A 22,426-nucleotide genomic window follows, 5' to 3' on the forward strand; every position below is an offset into this window, starting at 1 on the left:
CAAAGTACACGTCAGTTTTTCCCAAAGATGGTTCCTGTCATTTGAGGTAGTTCTTATCGCGCTTATCTGCAGCCAGTCGAGGTTGCCAGATCGCCAGGTCAGATATCCCCCGTATCTCGCTCTTTGCTGGCAACCCTGCGTAAACCTTACCGGTAACACAGTGCAGCTAAAATGACAAGATCTTTTGCGGCCTGTAAAGTACTGGTAGGGACAATTCCGTTGAGAGAACCACAATTTCAACTCCATTCATGCGTTCATGTCGCAGATAAAACTGGGCAAAACTCTCTGCGTGGCTAGATGGCAGTAGTAGTAATGAGAAAACTTTTCTTTTTTTTGTAATTTCGGTGAACTGACCCTACATCATGTTACAGACAAAATGAGAATACCCATTACAAATGTTAATGTTCTTTTTTTAATGCAAGTAAAACATTTCCTGGGCATTGATGAACCAACCCACATTCCACGATGCAGTGCTTCCCTCATTCTCAGTGCAGACTGATGGTGCTTCTGTCAACTATGCATTAGCAGTTAGTCAGTGATGTACAGCACCTTTTTGGCCGACCACCATATGATGGAATAGTTACAGGGGATACTGAATTTCCACCTCCACATTGATAAGTGAAGCACCCAGGTGATCACTCAAAATCATCATCTTGGTAGCTGTTAGCGCTGACCTTGCGTTCTATGAGACGAGCAGGCCAATGTCATTGCCAAGAATAGCTGCCAGGCTATTACAGAGCCACTGTTGCTGAAAGGAGTCATATGCTGCCATTAGTCTGGAGGATAATGCAGAAGAGGTGGCAGCCTAAAGGTTATTGAAGCAGGTAAGGTAAGATTAGATCAGATCAAACTTAAATGATGCTTGTGGGGACATTGGTTCGAGAGGGACGCGGCGATACCAGGCACTACAACAGCGGATCGATCCACCGCGCTCAAGGCTGATTGTCCTCCTGGGAAAGATGTGGCTAATCTGATTGGAGTAGGTCGCACCTGTTTGTGCAGCTGGTGCCTCCCGGTCTGGGATTTTGAACCCCAGTCTCCCGTGTAATTGACGGGCGGGCACAAGCAGATGAGAAGGGTGACGCTTTCGTCTGCTTCAGAAACTACCGTCAGGGTGCAGTGCAGCAAGGCTCGTAACCAGAGGTTAGTCTGACGCTGGTCAGTGGTCAGCAGTGAAAGGCTCTCACTGATGATGTGCGTTGCTGTAGTAAGCAATGAAGCAGGACATCGCAGTAAAGGGCATGCATGCCCAGCAAAGCCTTTTTTAATAGCATTGTGATATGTATGAGACATTTAATTGGCTGTCTTTAAATGTCAGAAGGAAATTTCATTGGTTAATTTTTTTTTTTTTTTTAATTCATTCACTTTAGTATACTTGAAGCATTTTTCATTTTTTTTTACAGCCACATACCTCAGTGTAAGACACTCCTATCAGCTCTGCCTTTCTGTTCCCATCACACATTAAATCCGTGACATCTTCCCGTAGCATTCAGAAAAAAGCCAGCCTTTATTTTCACATTTGAAAGTTTGGTCACACAGGTGTGTGAGGGACTGCATTCTTCCAGTTAAACCCTCAAATAGTATCAATAATTTGAGTTAATGTGTAGCATTAATACCACTTAATTAAGGCAGCACCGAGAATATATATATAGCATAGGCCTAAACACATAAAGTGGAGGGATGGCCATTAGAAATAATCAATATTTATATCAACAAATTAATTAGCATTAAACCACCACAAGCTATGATTTCAATTCACTGTTTATGTAAATGCATATTCACGTTTCCTGTTTCATTAGCCTAAATAAAGGCAAGACTGTACACATCCCATCGTTACCTTATCTGGATTGGTGGATATGTGGATATGTATGTTCCAACAAAACTTCAGCACTTTTCAGATGGTTAGTTTGTTTCATGACACAGAGGCCATGTGGACAACACTGCAGGGTTAGGGTTCATTCTTTCAGCAATAAAAGACACACAACAATCACCGTATAGCTTCTGCTGCTTTTTATATAGGCGTTCCTACTATGTATACTGAGCATCTTTTTTACACAAAGCTCTCTTTTGAATGAAGCCCTATCTTGTCTAATGTTCTGCTGAAGTAAACAGACTGGATTCGCAGTCTACCAGCAGACCCAATATTAAAAGGGACTTGTATCGAGAACAGGGCCGCAAAATCTTGATAGGGACGTCCCCTATTTTTAGCCACACTGGAGCAGCGTTGCTCTAGAGAGATACCGCCAATGTCGGTCGGGTGAACCGCTACTCCAGTGAAATGTCTCAGCCACTATCATATGGGTTTCCATCAAATTTCATACAGATAATCTCGGTCCCCAGAGGATGAATCCTTATTTGAGCATGACATTTCATTCTTAACTGTGGAAACAGTTGTTTGACAAAAAACAATCTTAACAAAATGAATCCTGATTACTTGTGCTAATTGGCAAATGTTAGCATTTTTTTACACGCTAAACTAAGGTGGTTTAACGTGGTAGACATTACCCAAACACCAGCATGTCAACACTGTCATCGTGTCGTGTTGCCACGCTGACATTAGCATTTCAATTTCTTCAAATGATGAAAAAATACCAGCGAGCCAACGCTGCCCGCTGGGTGGCTGCCCTGAAAAATGCTGCGCTTTGTCGAATTTTAAAAAGGACTACATTTTATGATCGTAATTATGTTTTGCAGACACGCTGTAATGTGCGCACCTTTTCAGGAATGAGGTCATACAGCATCCCAAAACATGAACTCTCCTATGAATATCAGGTGCAGTGCTGGACAGCTCATTAGCTAGTCAGCGGTAGCACACTATTCAAGCTAGATGCTAAATGTGTGGTCTTTACGTTTAGCAACACCACTCTGCTAATAAAACGTTGTCTGTCCTTAGTGTGGGAGCTGCAGTTAGCAGCACACTGGCGGCTCAGCTGTTAAACACACACACCAGCCCACCCACTCTAAAAGGAGCATTTCAGATATATCCCCAAGTACTAATAGACAGAAAACTCTTGACTTTTGTGATTGCAGTTGGACTTTAAGCGCACACACCACTCCCTTTGTCCATGTCAGATGGTCTGATGAAGAAATGCACACTCAGCAGGATTGTGATGCTGTGGAATCGGGGTGGTTTGGCTCCCGTGGCAGCGTAAGGAGGCGGGCGGTTACTGTGGCAGCAGGGGGGTGGGAGGTGACTTATTGCTCTCCTGGGAATCAGGAGTGAATTACCTGACCCTTGTTTGTCTAGTTCACTCTCTCTTTCTCTGTCTGTACTGTGTATTCCACTGCTATTTTTAAAAAGATTTTCAGAACACACTGTGTTCCAGTGCACCTAAAGTCATCTCATGACACTTTACAAATAGAGCAGGTCTAGACCGACTCTTTATGATGTTATTACAGAGACCCAACAGTTCCCCGCCATGAGACAGCATTACGGCTAGGAAAAAACGTCCTATTAAGAGGCGGAAACGTCGGCCTGAAACTCAGCGATGAGATGAAGGCGAAAAATGAAACGAAAAATGCCACCAAAGGAAGCCAGTAATGCTGTTGAGGAAGAGTTGGAGGAGATCAGAAAATCTCCGGACTTCATGTCGGACGAGCCGGGCAAAGTAGCTGAACAGCAAGCTGTGCTGCTTGATCGGATGGAAGAAGTCAAACAACTGAAGAACCTCGTTCAAGAGAAGGATAAGAAAATTGATGGCCTAGAGCGAAGAATTGACGACATGGAACAATACGCAAGAATGGAGGATTTAATCATAAGCGGACTGGATACCACACCGAACTTGTGCCAGGACTACGGCTGGAGGTAAAGACGGAGAGGAACCCCCCCCCGACAGAGGAACTACAAATGCTGGAATGGCAAGTCGTAAAGTAAGAACACGAGTATTCAGAGTAACAACGTGGCGGCTTGTCACGTTACTTGAACGAGCATCTGACAAAAAAAAAAGAACGCCGACATTGCGCGACATGCACGCATGCTAAGGAAACAAAGCAAGACACAAGCAACATGGACAAGAAACAGGAAACTGCAAAGTGATGATACGGCGAAATGGAACACCTGAAGGTGGCAAAGTAGTTACGATAAGGGAACTCAAAGACTTGGACCAATACAGATAAGGAACTACAAACCTTGCCTGCTCGTGCTGATATGATGGGAACATTTCCTTATTCATGGCAGCGCATTTTGTGGACACTATTTCGGACTGTGTGGGGAAGCATTTGCATGAACTGCTATAAAATGATGAGGATTCTGCGTTCCCGTTCAGAGACATGGATGAGGAAGGTTTTGTGGACATTAGCGGGGACGGTGTGAGTAATCAGTGTGAAAACCTGAACTTTAAAACGTTTGACCACACGGAGCACAAATTGTATGAGATTGAACAGCAACATCAACAACAATTGCGGGTACTATACAGATGAACAATTCAACAGCAATGTGGAAATGGAAAGTGCCTCATCAATAATACACTTCAACAGGAGAGGCCTTTATAGAAACTTTTCTAAAATCAAAGATTATTCGGGTAAATTCAATAAGTTTAGTATATTACAGCTTTAAGATCATTAAACATATGACAAATACTATGGAAAATATTTTGGAATTGAAATTTATGTTGAAAAAGGTAAAAATTCAATAATACATTAACTTGTATGTTTGACAAATTGAATAATAACAAGGTGCACATGGCATGTGGTGATTTTAATATTGACTTGTTAAACACCCAAATGGATACAGAAGGACAGCAGACTTTATTAACACTATGTATAGCAACAGCCTATTTCCTGTGACTATAAAACCCAGTCGAATCACAAGAGACGCTGCTACCAAAATGAAACCAAAATCCTAGGTGGACTACTCATAAGTGACCACCTTCCTGTTTTTGCAGCTTTTCAGAACTTTTTTTTTTTTAAGAAAAAAAAAAAAGAAAATAGGTCTAACACTTGGAAACTGATTCGACACAGAACACCAGAAGCCACTGCGGCCCTTGAGGTGGACCTAAGGAAACAGAACTGGAATAAGGTTGTGCTCCTCGCTCCACTCATCTGTTCCCTGGTCCGGCTCCTCCAGCCTGAGCCCCCCCCCCCCCCCGGGCTCCTCTCGAGCCCAGAAAGACTCTCTACCTGACGGTAGCTCTGAACTGTGCTGCTACTTGCCTGCTCTCCGCTCTGTCTGCTCTCGAGAGTAATAAAAGTGACTTTCTTTCATTACTGTGGTTTCAGTGTGCTGCATTTGGGTTCTCGCTACACCCCGTTACATTTGTAAATGTTGGCTACAGTTTAGCAAATGAGATTGTGGAACCAATAAGGATGGTGAAGTTGTTGTTCATAAAACTGCTACTCCATCTTTCTTAGGAGTGTTGATGAAAATGAAATGCTTCCTTGTTAAACAATTTAAGAATGAAGTCCACTGATTTGACGGAAATTGACGTCGTTAGTGAAAGATATCACAGAATGTATAGTGAAGCATTGATGCATATCTGCAATCAATCCTTCCAAACAGGTATATGTCCCGCTAAAATGAAAACGGCGTAAGTCATTCAGATTTTAAAGTGGAGATAGACACCTATTCTCAAATTATAGACCAATTTCCCTGCTTCCCCAGTTTTCAAATCCTAGAAAAACTACTTGTGTAAAGGCTTGATAATTTCATAGGAAAACAATCTATTGAGTGACCATCAATATGGCTTCAGCGCAAATGGTTCCACCTCAACGGCAGTGATGGAACTGGTGGAAGAGATATCTACAGCAATGGACAACAGGGAATACACTGTGGGGGTGTTTTATAGACTTAAAGGCTTTTGATACTATTGATAACATATTAATGAAGAAAATGGAGGGATATGGTATTAGAGAGATAGCATGCTTGTGGCTAAGAAGTTACCTTGATGACCGATATCAGTATGTACAAATAAACAATGTCGAATCTGATTTATGGAAGGTTACCTGTGGGGTTCCACAAGGATCAGTGCTAGGCCCCACACTGTTTATACTGTATATAAATGATATAAGTGTTTAAATTGTTAAAATTTGTTTTGTTTGCGGATGACACTAATTGATATTGCTCCGGGAGAAGTCTGGAACGGCTTTTGAATACAGTAGAAAGGGAAATGAGAGTTGTTAAGAAATGGTTTGATGTTATGTTATCACTGAATTTAAGCAAAACAAAGTTTATCATTTTTGCTAATCGGCAGATCAATAATCGGGTCAAAATTATGATCAGTGATGTGGAAATAGTGTATGAAAATAAGTTTCTGGGTGTGATAATTGATCATAAATTATGTTGGAAACCACACATAAATACTGTAAAAACAAAAATGTCTCTAACCATTGCAGTATTATATAAAACTAAAGATATCTTGAAGCAAAACTCACTATATATATACTGCATTGTTCTCTCATAGTTCCATACATTATCTACTGTGCGGAGGTATGAGGAAACCCATACAAAACCAATACTAATTTAATCTTCATGCTGCAAATTGTAAATCAATCGGATTATTATGAACCAACCAATGCACTATTTATCAAATTACGTGCATTGAAATTCAGTGACCTAGTAGATCTTAAAATTGCACAGATAATGTACGAAGCGCAATGCCATTTACTTCCTGACTGTATTCAGAGGGGAACAGGTATGTTTAAAAAATGAAGGGTAAGGACAAATATACAACAAAAAACAATGTGTATCTGTTAAAGGGGTAAACTTGTGGAATAGTTGTAACAAGGAAATAAGAAAATTAAACTTTTAGAATTTAAGAAAATGTTTAAAAATACGGTGGTAAACAAATATAAAATTGAGATATGATAATTGTTGGGTATGAAAGGTTTGGAAGTTTTTGTTTTGTTTTTTTGTGTAACTTAAATATAGTAGGGTTGCCTATTAGAATTAAGTTATGTAAGGGTAGGTAAAATAAGCTATAGCTTCAGCCTACACCTTTTGGGTCAACTTCTTTCTTTTTGTTTTGTTTATTGATTGATCTAATTATTGATTTATTCCTTTTGCATTTTCTCTAATTTCATGCCTGATTGTTATTTAATGATTTATATGTGTATTCAGTATGAAAGAATTGTTAACAAGGACTGAAAAAATATGAATTAAAAAAACCAAAACTGGTTGGGTTTGAGATAGAGAGACAGAGAGAGAGAGAGAAAGAGCGAGGAAGACAGATTCAGAGAGAGAGAGACACACACATAGAGACACAGACAGACAGAAAGGCAGAGATGTATAGCAGGACCAGCAGTAACCATAACAACTATAATTATAATAATAATGGAAACTGATAATAGTAGTTACAGCTGTAGTAATAACTGAAATATGACTAATGATAGCAATAACAATTTTAATAATAACAGAAATATGTCTAATAATAATAATGGTAGCGATGAGAGTCAAGCGGGCCCATGGCAGCAGCAGCCAGGCGTACCAGGACCACGATCCACAGGAACCTGCAGGACGACAAAGCACAAAGAAACTCTGGGGGAAGATATAAAGTTAATAACATGCATTGGAGGGAGATGAAAGTGTAAAGATGGAGAGGGAGAGGAGGAAAGCTTAAATGCAGACCAAGCAGGCAGACTGGTGAAGCTCAGGGATTTAGGTTCACAAAACTATATCAACTAATGCTGCTAAACCCTTCTGATGTAAAGAATTACAGACCCGTCTCTCTTCTTCCATTTCTTTCGAAAACACTTGAGCGTGCTGTCGTCACTCAACTCTATGCATATCGTCAGCCAGACAAAATAAATAAAAAAAAAAAAAAACAACAAAACTCTTTGTCTATCTGGTAGTGTTTCTAAATGTAGCACTGGAAGCAGTCCAGGATATTCACACATGGTTGAATGCACTTATTGTAAGTTGGATGAAAGCGTCAGCAAAATAAATGTAATGTCATGTAATCCATAACAGCTTTATTATTGGTGTAATTAAAAAAAAAACAATACATGAATTATTGGCCAATGTCAGTCTTTATTAGTGTTGGATACAGTGAACAGGATGTTTTAGGGAGAAAAGTGTAAAAAAAAAAAAAAGGTTTTATATGGAAGCCATAGTTTTTTAGTTTTACTCCACATACATCCCGACTGCTTTCATGTCCGTTATCTCTTTTTAGCCCCCCCACCCCACCACATCATCCATCTCCCTCCTCCCCTTCATCTTTCCTTTCCCTATATCTCTTCACCATCCTGTGTTTGAAGTAATCGGGTCTCAGTAGACAAACTAGCTGTGAGGAGCGCTAAGCGAAGTTAAAAAGAGAGGGGACAGGGGAGGGGGTGGGAGGGAGAAGGGAGACAGAGAGTACTAATTGCTCTCTTCTCACAGCCTCAAAGATGAAACTGATATGAAACAGTTTGGAGTCACTGTTATTCCAGAGGGGTTTTGCTCAAAAATGATGCCGCCCCAGCAAGCACGGAGTTAGTGTAACCTTCAAGTGCTGCATCGGCAATACAATAGAATTAAATGGATACATGGGCATTTTGAATACTGCCCAGCTGATGCCCCTCAGTTCAACTAAATGTATTTTTTTTTTTTTACTAAAGGCCATACATTTTGAAGTGTGTGCACAGAGTAGTTTTCAAATGTAAAAACGTTTTTTTTATTTCTCGACTTGTCAGAACATGGCTTAAAAAATAATAGATCATTTCAGATGCTAGACTGAGAAAACATTAAAAGTAGAAAGAAGGGATTTGAAAGGATAAAATGTGACATATTAGCTATCCTCTTTTTATACACTGGTTATAGTTTGAGTTGCTGTTCCATCAGCGTGCGACAGAAGTGGTGAGCAGAAGTGTGTCACATCTTATTAATTGAAGATAGTGCTCTAAGATTTTCCAAATCCCGCCATCTTCCTCGTTGCGAAATGCATTTAGCCTATTCATTTTTTTATGCCCATCTTATATGCATACATCTGTTAGTTCTGCATCATGTGAAGTCCTGCCTTGCATATTCACCCAGCATGAATAATTGAACTTTTACCAAAAAGTCACTTGAAACTTGCTAATTAAGGTTGCATTTCATTTCTGGGCATCTGGGCTCCTTTTGTAATGTTTTCTAAGACGTCACAGACCAGAAATCAATGCAGCCAGGAGGACAGTGTATTCAGAAAGAGCTGCAAAACTTTTTTTTGTCACTGTGTTTAAGCAATGCAAATAGCCTTCTTGGAAGATTATTGTACCTTCGCTACAGTGATGCTAATTCCCATCAGCCTGTATATGGAGATTTCCATTATATGTTAGCATGAAGCTATTGAGCCACACGTGAATTTCGCACATGGTTATGTCAGAGCACGTATGCTTGTAATATGTTATGGGTTTTGGTTATTTTCAGTTTTACAGTATTATCCAATTGAGAGGCAAACTAAGCAGCCACATTTAGGGAGGGTAGAATAGTAAAAAGGCATCCTTCACCAGTGAGCTCGTCAAATTAGAGTGGAGCACTGGTACACTATAAACTCTGCAGCATCTAGTTCTTCTCAAGCATGGCGACACAAAGAGGAAAAACACATGGAAAAGACTAGATCACCAGCTGTGATCCGTTCCTTCCTCCTCAGCCTCATTCATTTACATCAGACTTAGCAAAGTATCTGATGAGGCTCTGATCTGATGAGAGAGAGTTCCGGTCTCCTGAAATCTGATGACCTTCGCGAAAAGGTTCTTTTCGGAGCTCAACCCAAGACCTGAATCTGTAACCTCAAGAGGAGCTTGGCCTGCCTTCCCACTGGCTTGGACCAAATTCAGCTGAGCAGGCCAAGGGAATCAGAGCAGCTTACATATACAGTGCAACTTCAGGTCTCAGCCTTGAGGATTCCTGTCTCTCTGGTCTCTCGCAGAACTACAGGACACCAGAAGGCTACTGTTTCGACCGAGGCTGAAACTGGGCACACAAAAATGAAGAAGCAAGTCCTTAGTAGAGAGAAAGACTTATCTGTTTCAAGTGCTTCTCCTTATCATCTAGCAAAGGACTATGACAAGACAGTGGCATGCAGGGAGTGTGGCAGCAACAAACATGTACAAGCGTAAAGAAGTTTTCGCATCGCTTCCTCGCTAGGACCCGACGTCTTTGACCTTCTTCTTTGATAGCAAGGTGAGCATGGAGCCATACACCCTGACAATATGCAGGGGTTCATGCAAACAGCAGAGAGGTGTGCCAACAACTTTGTGGCATAGTCAATGGATGGTAAAACACTCACTGAGTGTGACATGATACCTGATGACAGATCAGAAATTCCACCGTGTGTGATAGCTCGTCATTACCCACATCTAAAACCAGTGGTGGACAAAAATCTCACCAGTTGACCCAGATACTGCTTTACCACTCCACCTTGGCTGAGATATCCGACGTGCGCATTAAGTCAGCGAGCAGTGCAGTGGAGCCCGCAGCGAACAACCATTATGCTCAACGTCTTGACCTTGGTATTGTGTCTTGGATGGGCTCAGACAACCAGCATCAGTGTCTATAGGACCAAAGTTCTCCATCAAAGTCAAAGAAAAAAAATGACAGTCTTCAGAGCTTCAGAGAGATATCCCTCCGGGTAGGAGATATGAATGACCTCGGCAACCAAGTGTTTCAAAGGACACAGCGAGATGACCAGTTAGCCTTTTCCATCACGGATGAAATCTTTTTAGAGATCCTAGATCGGCAAGTCTACAAAAATAGTACAACAGCTGGGTAGCTCCTTTACCCGACGTCGCCTCCCGAACAACCGACAGCAAACCACCAAGTGCCTCTCATCACTGCACCGCACTCTAGAGAAGAGGCCAGAGTAGAGAGCATTTTGTCAGCTTTATGCAAAAGATGTTGGATGCAAACCAAGCTGAGCCAGCTCCACCACTGAGGAGAGAACAGGATGATATTTCTTTCGTTTCGACACCCTCCTGAGCAGGCCAGACCTCAATAACACTCTTGTTGGTGTTCTGGTTTGTTTCTGCAAGGAGCCCATTGCAGTCACAGCAAATGTGCAGCAGATGCTTTATTTTGTTTTACAGTCAGTGAGGATCATCAGGAATACCTGCCGTTGTTTTGATACGAAGACAATTACTTGGACGAACCGGATGACCGGTCACGTATGGATTATGGGCTTGTCTCGTTCTCCAGCGAGGAAGAAGCCATGCTAGCTGAATAAACGTCAAGCTGCACGGGATAGCGTTTACTACCTCGTCAGAGAAGCCAAGGCCTCAACTGGAACCTAGAGACAGACAGCTTTAGCTCCTATGGGTCCAGAGAAGAGAAACTGTTCATCAGAGGTTTAAGTCGCTATCACTTTCTGTTTTATCTCCAAATAGCAATGTTGCCATGTTCTGAGATCTCAGAAGTTGCATTGGTGAGTACAATGCTGTCGTAATCAATTGAATTGATGGACAGAGCTGCAAAAATAAAACCCAAGTTGTAATAAACCATGTTTTTCCTTTAGTAATGCAGGTCCCAGAGTTCCGTTCAAAATGATATGTATGTGTTGACCACTTGGGGCAGCGACACTGTCAGAATCAATACAGAAATAGTCTCCAGCACAGCCAAACAAACTGTTGGCTGCGGGGATTCATTGCATCATGTTCTTTTAACAAAGAAGACTAATAGTCAACGTAGTATTACTGAACTCATGCTCGAATGTCTTACGCTTCACATGAAATGTGTGCTTGTACTGGATTTTGTCTTCCATATTATGTCCAGTACGTGCATGCATCATTTCCTGCGAAACTTGAAACTTCCTAGAAACTCATCATTTAATGAATCAATGTGAGCAGGGGTGTCGCTGAAAAAGCTCAGTTAACTTCTCCAATATGAATCCTAAGTTCAAAAGGCAGAATCAATGGCCTATTGTGCTCCGATATCCTTTGAGAGGAGGTACAGGTGGGAAAGTATTGGTCTTCCATACTTGTTTAATAGAGACCGGGCCCGAGCCTCTCACTCGCTCTCCCGCTTCCGCCCTTAAGACCGAACTAAGCTCTTGTAAACAGCTGAGAGGCTCATTCATGTGTACATGCCGTGCTGTGTGCAAGAAAACTATTTGCCGATCACATTTTGCAAGGGTTACCTGGGTGGCTAGTAGTGGACATTTTCGGGGTGTTTTTTTAGCAAGTGTCCTGTCACATAAGGTTTGGTGTTAGATCTCTGACTGAAAGCAGTATTGAATATTGAATGACTTTGATCCTATCACTGTGTGTGTGTGTGTGTGTGTGTGTGTGTGTGTGTGTGTGTGTGTGTGTGTGTTGGTCTATAGATCTATCGGCGTTGCTGGCTTGTGTTCAAGAAGTCATCCAGCAAAGGACCTCGTCGTCTGGAGAAATACCCCGATGAGAAGACCGCCTACATCAGAGCCTTTCCTAAGGTAAGTGTGTGTGTGTGTGTGTGTGTGTGTGTGTGTGTGTGTGTGTGTGTGTGTGTAACAGGTATACTGTGACAGGTGTGACAGATACACACTGACAGGGATGAAAGCAGTCGGCTTTCACATTAAAAGTCTGACTCTTTGAGCTCTGAGCTCAGCGATCCTTCGCATCCCCCCCCCCCCCCCCTTTCTCTCTCTCTTTCATTCTTCATCATCATCATCACCTCTCCTTCACCTGACTGTTTTTCTACACTTAGCATCCAATATGCACTGATGCAACCAAAACACTTGATGCGCATCGCAGGATCAACACTGACATCTGTCTGCCAACACTTTGTCACTCATTATACAATGACCATTATCATTTACTCATTTATTTATTCATTAAATACATTTGAAAGAGTGACACTAATTTCAATGCTGCCTGTTGTTAGTGTAATTAATTCATTAATTCATTAATTTATGCTAAACCAAGACGCCACTGCAACAAACATAAGGGCACCTTCTTTACCGCAGGTGCTGCCTCACAGTTTACGTCTCAGAGATGAATCAGAGATGCTGCAACGTGCTTCAACAGGCTCTTTTTCGTCTTCACTAAACTCTACGTATTCACTATACATACTTGTGTGTAGCAGAGCTACAGATACAGAAATACATCCTGTCCGTGCAGATGTGTCCAAACATCCAGCATCCGCTGTGTGACAGAGGGACATCCGATCGTAAACTTTCCTCCTCCGTGAGGAGAAGACGTCCTCGGCGGGGTTGAGGGACGGAGAGTAAGGTGGAAGGAAACTCCCTGCTGGGATGGGCTGTAAACCTTCTGGATTCTGCCTCACCCGCCCGCACAGTTCATTTCAAATAATGAGAAGTCATCCACAGCTTAGCCCACGTTGACTTCTGCTGTGCTGACTGTGTGAAGAGTTTTGAAAAACCACATTGTCATTCCACACAAACCAATGACCTTTACACTCTAATGAATGTGATTATTAAGGCGCGTTCAGACTGAGTGCAACAAAAACAAAAAAAAGACAGCTGGAGAGCTTTGAGTATCTTTGAGTACCCTGAAAAGCGCCCTGTAAATAAAATGTTTTTATTATTATTATTATTATTATTATAAGTAAAATAGTTAAAATTATAATTTAATAAGTTATCTTTCAAATCAAACATCTCAAGATATGAGTGGAAAGTTTTGCTCTTGACTTTTTGAAACGTAGCTTAACCACTTGACTGGGACCACCACAGAAAATTGCAGATGAACATTTAATATCCAGGAACTCACATTACAGCACACTGACCATACACGGTCCAGCCACGTACTTGGTTCCCACCTAGTCTCGTCTTGTTAAAATGAACATGACTTTAATTTCTGGAGCACTTAAGTAGCTGAAAAATAAACCATTTTCCACCTGAAGACATGTCGATGAATATGATCAGTGACGGTGTGTGAAAATTGCTAATTAACCAATTCTACCTTCAACCTGTCGCCTAGGTGACAGAGATCAGCAACGTCAAGAATGTCACGCGGTTGCCTCGAGATACCAAGCGACAGGCAGTGGCCATTGTGTTCACAGACGACACCTCACGCACCTTCACCTGTGAATCAGGTAATGTATGGGCACACACACACACACACACACACACACACACACACACACACACACACACACACAGACAGCTTCACAGCTCTGTATTGTCAGGACTCAACACTCCACATCCTAGTGTTTGAAGTCTGGTTTTTTATATCTACTAATACCACTTTCACACACAAACAAGCGCCACCCACTTTTGAACATGCAGACTGTTGATGCAGTTATGGGATATCGCTGTTCACACCAGACCCACAGACTGTATATAAAGATGGCCGACGTGTCTCCACTTCCTTCCACTGTACAAAAAAATGCTGCCATCCTGCGCTGGTGACCCCATTCGGAGACTGCGTAGTGGTGATCGGTGAGTGGAGCCGCGGTATCGAGGTCCCGCCCACAGACCCGCCTGACCCAATCGCGAGCAAATCACAGCTGTCAATCAGGATGTCTCACCCCGTTTTTATAGCGTCAAATAAATGAAAACACTTGAACAAACATCAGCGTGATAAGAACTACCTAAAAAAAAAAAAAAAAATGTACTTTGGCCCACGTCCCATCCACTAACATGGATGGGGGCGGGGTTTATGACTTACACCGCAGCCAGCCAACCAGGTGGCGACCGAGACGTTTTGGCTTCACTTTCAGGGAGCTGCCAAGTCGTCCATCTTTATAAACAGTCGACGACCAGACCCAGGAGTGCAATTGTAGTTCCGCACACACTCAGTCCAGTAGATCGGTGCATCAGACAGTTGGTGGACAATGTAGGGAAAGTGATTTTGCATTTTCTTGTCTTTATTTCTTCCTTATCATCTTTATGAAATGTTTAAGGAATGGTGCAACATTGCGGGGAAATACTCTTAGTTGCGTGAGAGTGAGAAGAGAAGATTGATATCTATCTCATGCCTGTGCGTTAAGTACACACAAGGCTTATTTAGCCTAGCTTAGCATAAAGACTGTAAACAGCCGGTCTGGCTCAGTCCAAAGCTCACAGGTGCAATGTAACACATTTATTGATATACGTATTCCTTATCGCTCAAGCACCCCAGCTGCAGGTCAAGCCTCTGGTCATGAACTGCACACACCGTGTGCCCCGTTTGTGCTGACCGTGCGGTCGAGTGGGATCAAACCAGTCAGATTAAGTCTCAAAAACGCCTGCCACTATTTCACTTCTGTGTTTTCAAGAATGATCTTGATTGTAGTAGATGTGATCTCTCTCTCTCTCTCTCTCCCTCCAGAGCTCGAGGCAGAGGACTGGTTCAAGACGCTGTCAATCGAGTGTCTGGGCACCCGACTGAACGACATCAGTATGGGAGAGCCTGACCTCCTGGCTGCTGGAGTGCAGTGTGAACACACGGGTAATTCACTTACACATGAAACACACAAAGTCAAACGCCCTCAACGGGTGGTTTGAGCTTCTAATGCCACCCACCACACACTGTATCTATGGTTTCGTTTTTGGGGGCCTCCAGCTCAGACTGGCACTCCACCAACACAGTGTTGGCGGCTAGGAAGTCAGCGAAGGCATCACGTTCTTATTGCCGCTCCTGAAGCGCATTTCTTTTTAGCGCTCGACGTCGGAACCTGTCAGCCTCCCATGAGCCGCATAAGTTCTGTCAAAGCCCAAGCGGTGCTGAATTTGTTGACATCTTCTGTTGGTGTTAAAATGCCGTGACAAGGTTTTCAAATGTTCCTGCCAGTACAGTTCCTGCCCATAAAACCAAAATAAGAAGTGGAACTGCAGAGTCGGGTGATAATTCTCTGTGGGTTCATCACTTACAAGTGGCACCGACCCATTGTTAAAGTAAAAAACTATTCATCGGAGCGGCTTGAAAAACAGCATTGAGTGGTTTAGGGCCAAACTGCATCGGTCTGCTGTTCCATTGTTAACCGTCCAGACCTCTCAGAATCCCAGGCGTCAACGCTAAAGACCCGAGAAGCAGTGTTCCGTTTTTTTAATGCAGCAAATATCTGAACAAACTCCCAAAAAATTAGGCCTTACTAACTTTCTTTTTGCCGCCGCTTGTCATGAGATTAAATGTGGGACTATTTAATCATATTTTATCATATTCTCCTGTTTTGTTCTCTTTTAGCTTCTTTTTATTTTGTATTTAATTTTGCTCTTTTAAATCCTATTTATGTTGTCTTTTTTACATGGCCTTGCGTTTCTTTTTTTGTCTTATATAAAGCACTTTGAATTGCAGGACTTTTCCTCCCCTGTTAACCCTCTCTGCTGAAACCACACTGGAAACGAGTCCCTGACACTGTTCATGTCATTCCTTGGTCTCCTCAGAGCGCTTCAACGTGTTCCTCCTTCCCTGTCCCAACCTGGACATCTACGGTGAGTGCATGATGCAGATCACCCATGAGAACATTTACCTGTGGGACATTCACAACCCTCGCACCAAGCTGGTCACCTGGCCGCTCTGCTCCCTGCGGCGCTACGGGCGCGACGCCACCCGATTCACCTTCGAAGCCGGACGGTGAGACCGGGATAGGGGTGGCTGGGGGAGGGAGGGGGAGATGTTTGATCGCTGACTTTCCCCAGACGAATGCAGCTTACTGTACATACATACACATATATATATATATATATATATATATATATATATATATATATACAGTGTCAATTCAGGGACAACGTATCCTTTGGTACAGCAGTGCGTATTTAAGATGAAACACTCGACACACCTTTATCGCAACAACCAAAGTGTGTGTGTGTGTGTGTGTGTGTGTTAGTTTACGGTCAGTCCAAGGATACCTCTCTCTCTCTCCTATACACACACACACACACACACAAGCAGCTTGGTTGTGTTGGTCCGAGCCCCATGAAGAGATTGATTGAATTGATTAGACGGTGAATCAATGTTGGGCCAGACCTCCTTATCTCCTCCTCTTTGATAAAACCTGATGAGCTATGATTGGATCAGCATGCCGATAATGGACTGTGTGTGTGTGTGTGTGTGTGTGTGTGTGTGTGTGTGTGAGGTCTGAGGTCTGAAACAAACCAAAATAGCAAGAGAGCCCTCTGTCTGTGGGTGTGTTGTACTGCATCATCCTGTCAATTTACAGCCAGTTTACAGCCATTTGATTCCATTAAACATGTATTACAGGCCCCACAATATGGTCACAGTAATGCGCATTAGCTGAAACTAACTAGTTGTTAAAATACCTGGACAAGATGCCTCTTTCTGTCCTGAAATATGAGGGCCCCAGTCGCAGTCTGGACCAATGCTGCTAATACTGTGGTGTTTCTCCGTAAGCTCTTTTGTGACACCAGAGAACATAAACACACACACACACACACACATCAGGTTCAGTAGCCCCCTGGCTAGTTGCTTAATTAAGTCAGTGTGAGCACGAACCAGCAAAGAGCTAAAAGGCGACAAAGCGGCATGTTTTTTTTCGTCGGTCTCGTCCGAATTAAAACTGCAGCCAAGTGAGCTTAGTTCCATTTGCATTTTGGCATCAGAATTTGGCAATTTCCTTTAAATTTGTGTTCTTGTCAGAATAAAACAGCCTTTAGATCAAAGGGCGCTGAATCACGGCCCGATATCCCACATTGATTAAATGATAACGGGAGCTCGTTAAGGGTGTCCAGACAGTAAAATCCTCCGTTACACTGCCGGTTATTGGCCAGTTTGTCAGCCAGGACTGGTTTTAATACCGGCTTTACACTGAGTTGCCGTTGCGTGCAGGATGTGCGACAGCGGCGAAGGCCTCTACACCTTCCAGACCAGAGAGGGAGAGCAGATCTACCAGAGGGTTCACTCCTCTACGCTGGCCATAGCAGAGCAGCACAAGAAGGTCCTGCTGGAGATGGAGAAGAACAGCAGGGTGAGAGCCTGGCTAACACCCGTACACACACACACACACACACACACACACACACACACACACACACACACACACACACATATGTTGTTATCCATTTACTTATGGCCTAATCTCAAGTTTACCTTTCAAGTCATTGTTCAGTGCAGACAATGCAGACCTCCAGGAGCTTAAGGAGTCCCACTTTCACTGTGTGTCAGTTGTTGTTTTTTTTTGCCAGTTTGATTCATTGCAAATGTGTTTGAGCATTTGCACCTCTGAAGTGCGGCATTAACGGGGTCCTTAGTTATACCGCAATCTTCGCGTGTCAAAATCTCATTTTAAAACCTTCTTTTAGTTTATGTTGTGGTGAATATCTCTGAATAAAGTAAAGTCGCACTTGTAGATCCAACTCAGCATCTTTACTGGGCCCATTATTTTGGTTTTACGGCCTACTACTACTACTACTACCACTACTACGTTTTTCTCAAACGAACTCCGGACAATGTGCTGAGAATCAGGCCGGGACATTATCCAAAGACGGCAGGCGAAGCTACCGACACATTCCTGATGATGGCAGTTTTAGTAGTAGTATTGACAATTTTCCAAAATGAATGCACATATAAATAACTAAGTAACAATAAGGAATTCAATTACGAGGAAATGAAAATGAATAGAAACAAAACAATTGAATAAATCAACAAATAGAGAAACAAACAAAGAAGTTGACCGACAAGGTGTAGGCTGAAGCTTTAGCTTATTATACCTACACCTTTTTACATAACGTATTCTAATAGGCGACACTTTCACTACCATATTTCAGTTATACAAAAAAACAAAACAAGACAAGAAACACAAACAAAAGTTTCAAACCTTTCATGGACAGCTATGATCATACCTCAGTTTGTAAAACATTTGTAAAATGAACTCCATACACATCTATTTTTTATATTTGACCTTACACTTGTTTTTCTTTATACTGGCACTCATTTCAACCTCTGAATACAGTTAGGAAGTCAATTATTATTATTATCTGTGCAATTTTAAGATCAACTAGATCACAGAAGTGTAACTATCTTTAGTTTTATATAATACTGCAACGGTTTTAGACATTTTTGTTTTGACATTATTTATGTGTGGTTTCCAACATCATCCCAGAAATGTACTTTCATACACTCTCTCTATTTCCACATCATTGATCATAACTTTGACCTGATTATTGATTTGCCGACTACCAATAAATTCAAACTTTGTTTTGCTTAAACATTTTTTTGTATGTGCTCGCAATTCCCTCTCCACTGTGTTCAGCAGCCTTTTCCTGGAGCAATACAAATTAGTGTCATCAGCGAATAAAACGAATTTTTAACAATTTAGACACAATTTAACAATTTTGTTTAGGGCCTTGCACTGAACCTTGTGGAACCCCACAGCTAACCTTCAATAAATCAGACGCTCCAATAGTTAATACTCGTTTTTATTAGTTCTCATAACACTTATTACTTTATTTTTTTCTGCTTCTTTCGTTCCGTTTAAAAAAAAAAAAAAAATCTCCTGTTTAATACTTTCCTTTTTACATGCTATTCTCTGTCACCTTGGCGATCCATGGCTTGTTTACATTTTTGTGCTTCCTCGTAGGCTTTGATAGGATCATCATTGGCACAAACCTCATTCCAGTTTTGTTTCCTTAAACCCACCTTGCGACGGCTTCTGATGTTCTGTGTTTATAATCACGGGAAATGGGCTGTTGCTATACATCGTATTAGTAAAGTCTGTTGTCCTTTTTGCGTCCATTTGGGTTTAACAAGTCAATTTTAAAATCACCACATACAATTTTCACCTTTTTGTCATTCACTTTGTCAAACATACCAGCTCATTTCAAACATACCAGCTCATTTCTGCGTTGATATCAATACTACGTGTGACTCAATGGGACGTTTACATGGACTCTGTGCTAGGCTGCTGGCAGGGTGAAGTCCATTTAATGTCCAGTCCAGCTGATTCGGACATTTGCATCGTGTCTAGATAAGTTCAGGGCTGCAGCGCGTGTGTGAAAGACGCTTGAGCGTTACGAATCAGCCGGTAGCTTCATCCGCCATCTTCGATGTGCAGCGTACTTTTTGCATAATGTCCCTCCTCCTACACGCTCTACCCAGGCTCCATCCCCACCCCCACATTATATTGTGGCACCTTTCTTGACATTACTAATCTACAGTGCTCTTTTTTTTTTTTTTTTTTTTAATGTGTGATATTGTGTGTATGTGACTCCCAGTTGATGTCTATGGGTTCAGAGCCTGGCTCCTACCCCTGCACCCCCACCGCCATTCTTCCCCGATCTGCCTACTGGCACCACATAACTGGAAACCAGACTGGCATGGATCCTAGCAGCGGTAGGCCTCACACCAGCCACACACCAGCCTTTAGACATTTTTTTGTCCTTTTTTTTCTCATGTATGCATTGTATTATAAACTATATGTATAGTATAAAACAATGACGTCTAATTTCTCCACTATTTTTACTGTGCCTGTACCAAATTTCAACAAACCTGCTTGCACCAACATGGCTGGATTGAAGGTTATACACACCAAAATCAAAATAAACCCCTCATGTAATGTTGAGCTTTGAGTTTTTCCTCTTTCACTTAAATATTTTATTTTTCCTCTGGTCATGTTTTAGATAGAGACGGAAATTACAACTTTTAATTCAAGTAAAGCGTAGAGTCCGTACTGGGTTGGATTAATGGGTGAAAATGATGATGATCTCTACAGCTTCTCATAGAATGAAAAAGGTCCTTTTGAGAGAGAGAGGGAGAGATGTAGGGACACAGACAGACAGAGTGTCAGAGATGTATAGCAGCACCAGCAGTAGCCATAGCAACTATAATTATAATAACAATGGAAATATGACTAATAGCAATAACAGCTTTAATAATAACAGAACTACGACTAATAATAATAACTGTAGTGATGAGAGTCAAGCGGGCCCATGGCGGCAGGAGCAGCCAGGCGTACCAGGACCACGATCCACAGGAACCTGCGAGGCGAGAAAGCACAAAGAAACTCATGTACAGAGCCGGAGTCAGGACGCAGTTGGCCTAGCTTAGCATAAAGACTGGAAGCAGGGGGAAACAGCTAGCCGGGCTCGGTCCAAAGATGGAAAAAAAAAAAACACACACACACACACACACCTCTAAAGCTCATTGATTGACGCATGGCGTCCGGTTTGTGCTGCTGTAACAGCTGTGTTTTCGCTCCGCCTGTAGGTGATGCTGCTGAAGACGACCTGCTGTCCACTCGCCTGCCTCCCGACCGCCATGCCACGCTGCCCCTGGCAAACACACATGCACAGTCCCAGCCGCACATACGCACACACTCCCCGACACACTACCCCACCTACCCTGGACAGTGACACACACACACACACACACACACACACACAAAGAATGCATGCAGCACACCCCAATTCACCGAAAGAAACACACACTCTCGCTCCTTGTATTAGTTTTACAGCCCAACGTTACACCTCACAGGAGACTGGGTGGGACTAACACTTGTCAACCGACCATCCTGAATGCAGAAAGCAGGAAGCGAAAACTGAATTGCGCAAAAAAGACTGCAAGGACATCGGGCTTCCTTACATGACTGCAGCTCCCACAATTCCACGGTAGACGCGGGATATTTGACGTGTTTTTTCCACACTCCAGGCTGAGAACCTCTGCCTGGCAGATCGCTGCCTACTTATCAAAGTAAGGACTGAAAGCTCTCAGTATGCTTTAAACCACCTAGATTGTATTATATGTTGTCCGACAGGTCTTAAAGCAGAAGTGTTTCAACCTGTGTCCACCTGTGCCGCTCTTGAAGGCAGGGTGAAAAGCCTTAAAGAGCAATTTATAGGGATTCTTTTTACTGGATTTATACGGCGGGTTTTTATTGAAGTACAAGGTACAGCTAATATCACATTTTACAGCATTGTGAAGTGAAACGACGCAGCATTTGCTTTCCTTAGCTGGTACTAACACTGGGATCCTTGGCCGCCCTTTCTTGTGTGACGTCACGTACAATAAACTGTAGTGTATATGTACAGTAAGCCGCTAACGCTGGGTCCATAAATTCTCAATAATTACCTAATCATTTTACTAGGAAATGTAAGAGTATGTCATTTGGTCCTAATTATAGGTAAAAATAGGAATTTCCAATGAAATGCACCACTTAGATCCAAGTAATTCATTACTGGAACTTTGCTTTCCATATATGTTGAATATTTGTCACCTAGCGCAACACCATGAATGCCTGTCCAAAAATTGCGTGCGCAATATCGCATTTTTGTACAATTCGCTGCATCAAAAACATCAAGGCAGGCCTTTCGCTCCACCTTCAAATGTGGCCATTCGGAACAGGTATAAACACTTTTGCAATGCGTTTGATGACACATAGTGGAACATAGAGTAGCTCATTTGAGGTATATTAAAAGCGTCCACGAACAAACCCATCTTGCGACCAAGCTGCCTGGCTAGATTTGGTATTTTTGTTAGCGGCGAATCTGTGAAATCCCAAATTTTGGTCAAACTTCCAATGTTTTTTGTATACGACGTGTATACTTTAAGGACTAGCCGGGCTGCATCTGATGTTCGAGCTTGAGTTGCTTACCCTAAGAGTGACTCAGTTCCAAAATGGCCGCCGTTGGGATTAACGTCAGTAATACCTAGTGCAAGTTCGATT

The 22,426-nt window shown here is 42.3% G+C and overlaps 1 protein-coding gene across 1 annotated transcript in view; it reads left to right on the forward strand.

The window, feature by feature from the left end:
- Nucleotides 1-21,116, forward strand: part of dok4 (docking protein 4) — a 32,757-nt gene extending 11,641 nt beyond the window's left edge. The window contains exons 2-8 of the mRNA XM_070907999.1: nucleotides 12,210-12,317; nucleotides 13,804-13,918; nucleotides 15,136-15,255; nucleotides 16,191-16,380; nucleotides 17,596-17,734; nucleotides 19,980-20,097; nucleotides 20,971-21,116. Coding sequence (XP_070764100.1) covers nucleotides 12,210-12,317; nucleotides 13,804-13,918; nucleotides 15,136-15,255; nucleotides 16,191-16,380; nucleotides 17,596-17,734; nucleotides 19,980-20,097; nucleotides 20,971-21,116 — 936 coding nt within the window. The remainder of the gene's footprint in view (nucleotides 1-12,209; nucleotides 12,318-13,803; nucleotides 13,919-15,135; nucleotides 15,256-16,190; nucleotides 16,381-17,595; nucleotides 17,735-19,979; nucleotides 20,098-20,970) is intronic.
- Nucleotides 21,117-22,426: the final 1,310 nt, after the last annotated feature.

This window comes from Enoplosus armatus, chromosome 1, assembly GCF_043641665.1.
Source record: "Enoplosus armatus isolate fEnoArm2 chromosome 1, fEnoArm2.hap1, whole genome shotgun sequence".
In the NCBI taxonomy this organism is placed as follows: domain Eukaryota; kingdom Metazoa; phylum Chordata; class Actinopteri; order Centrarchiformes; family Enoplosidae; genus Enoplosus; species Enoplosus armatus.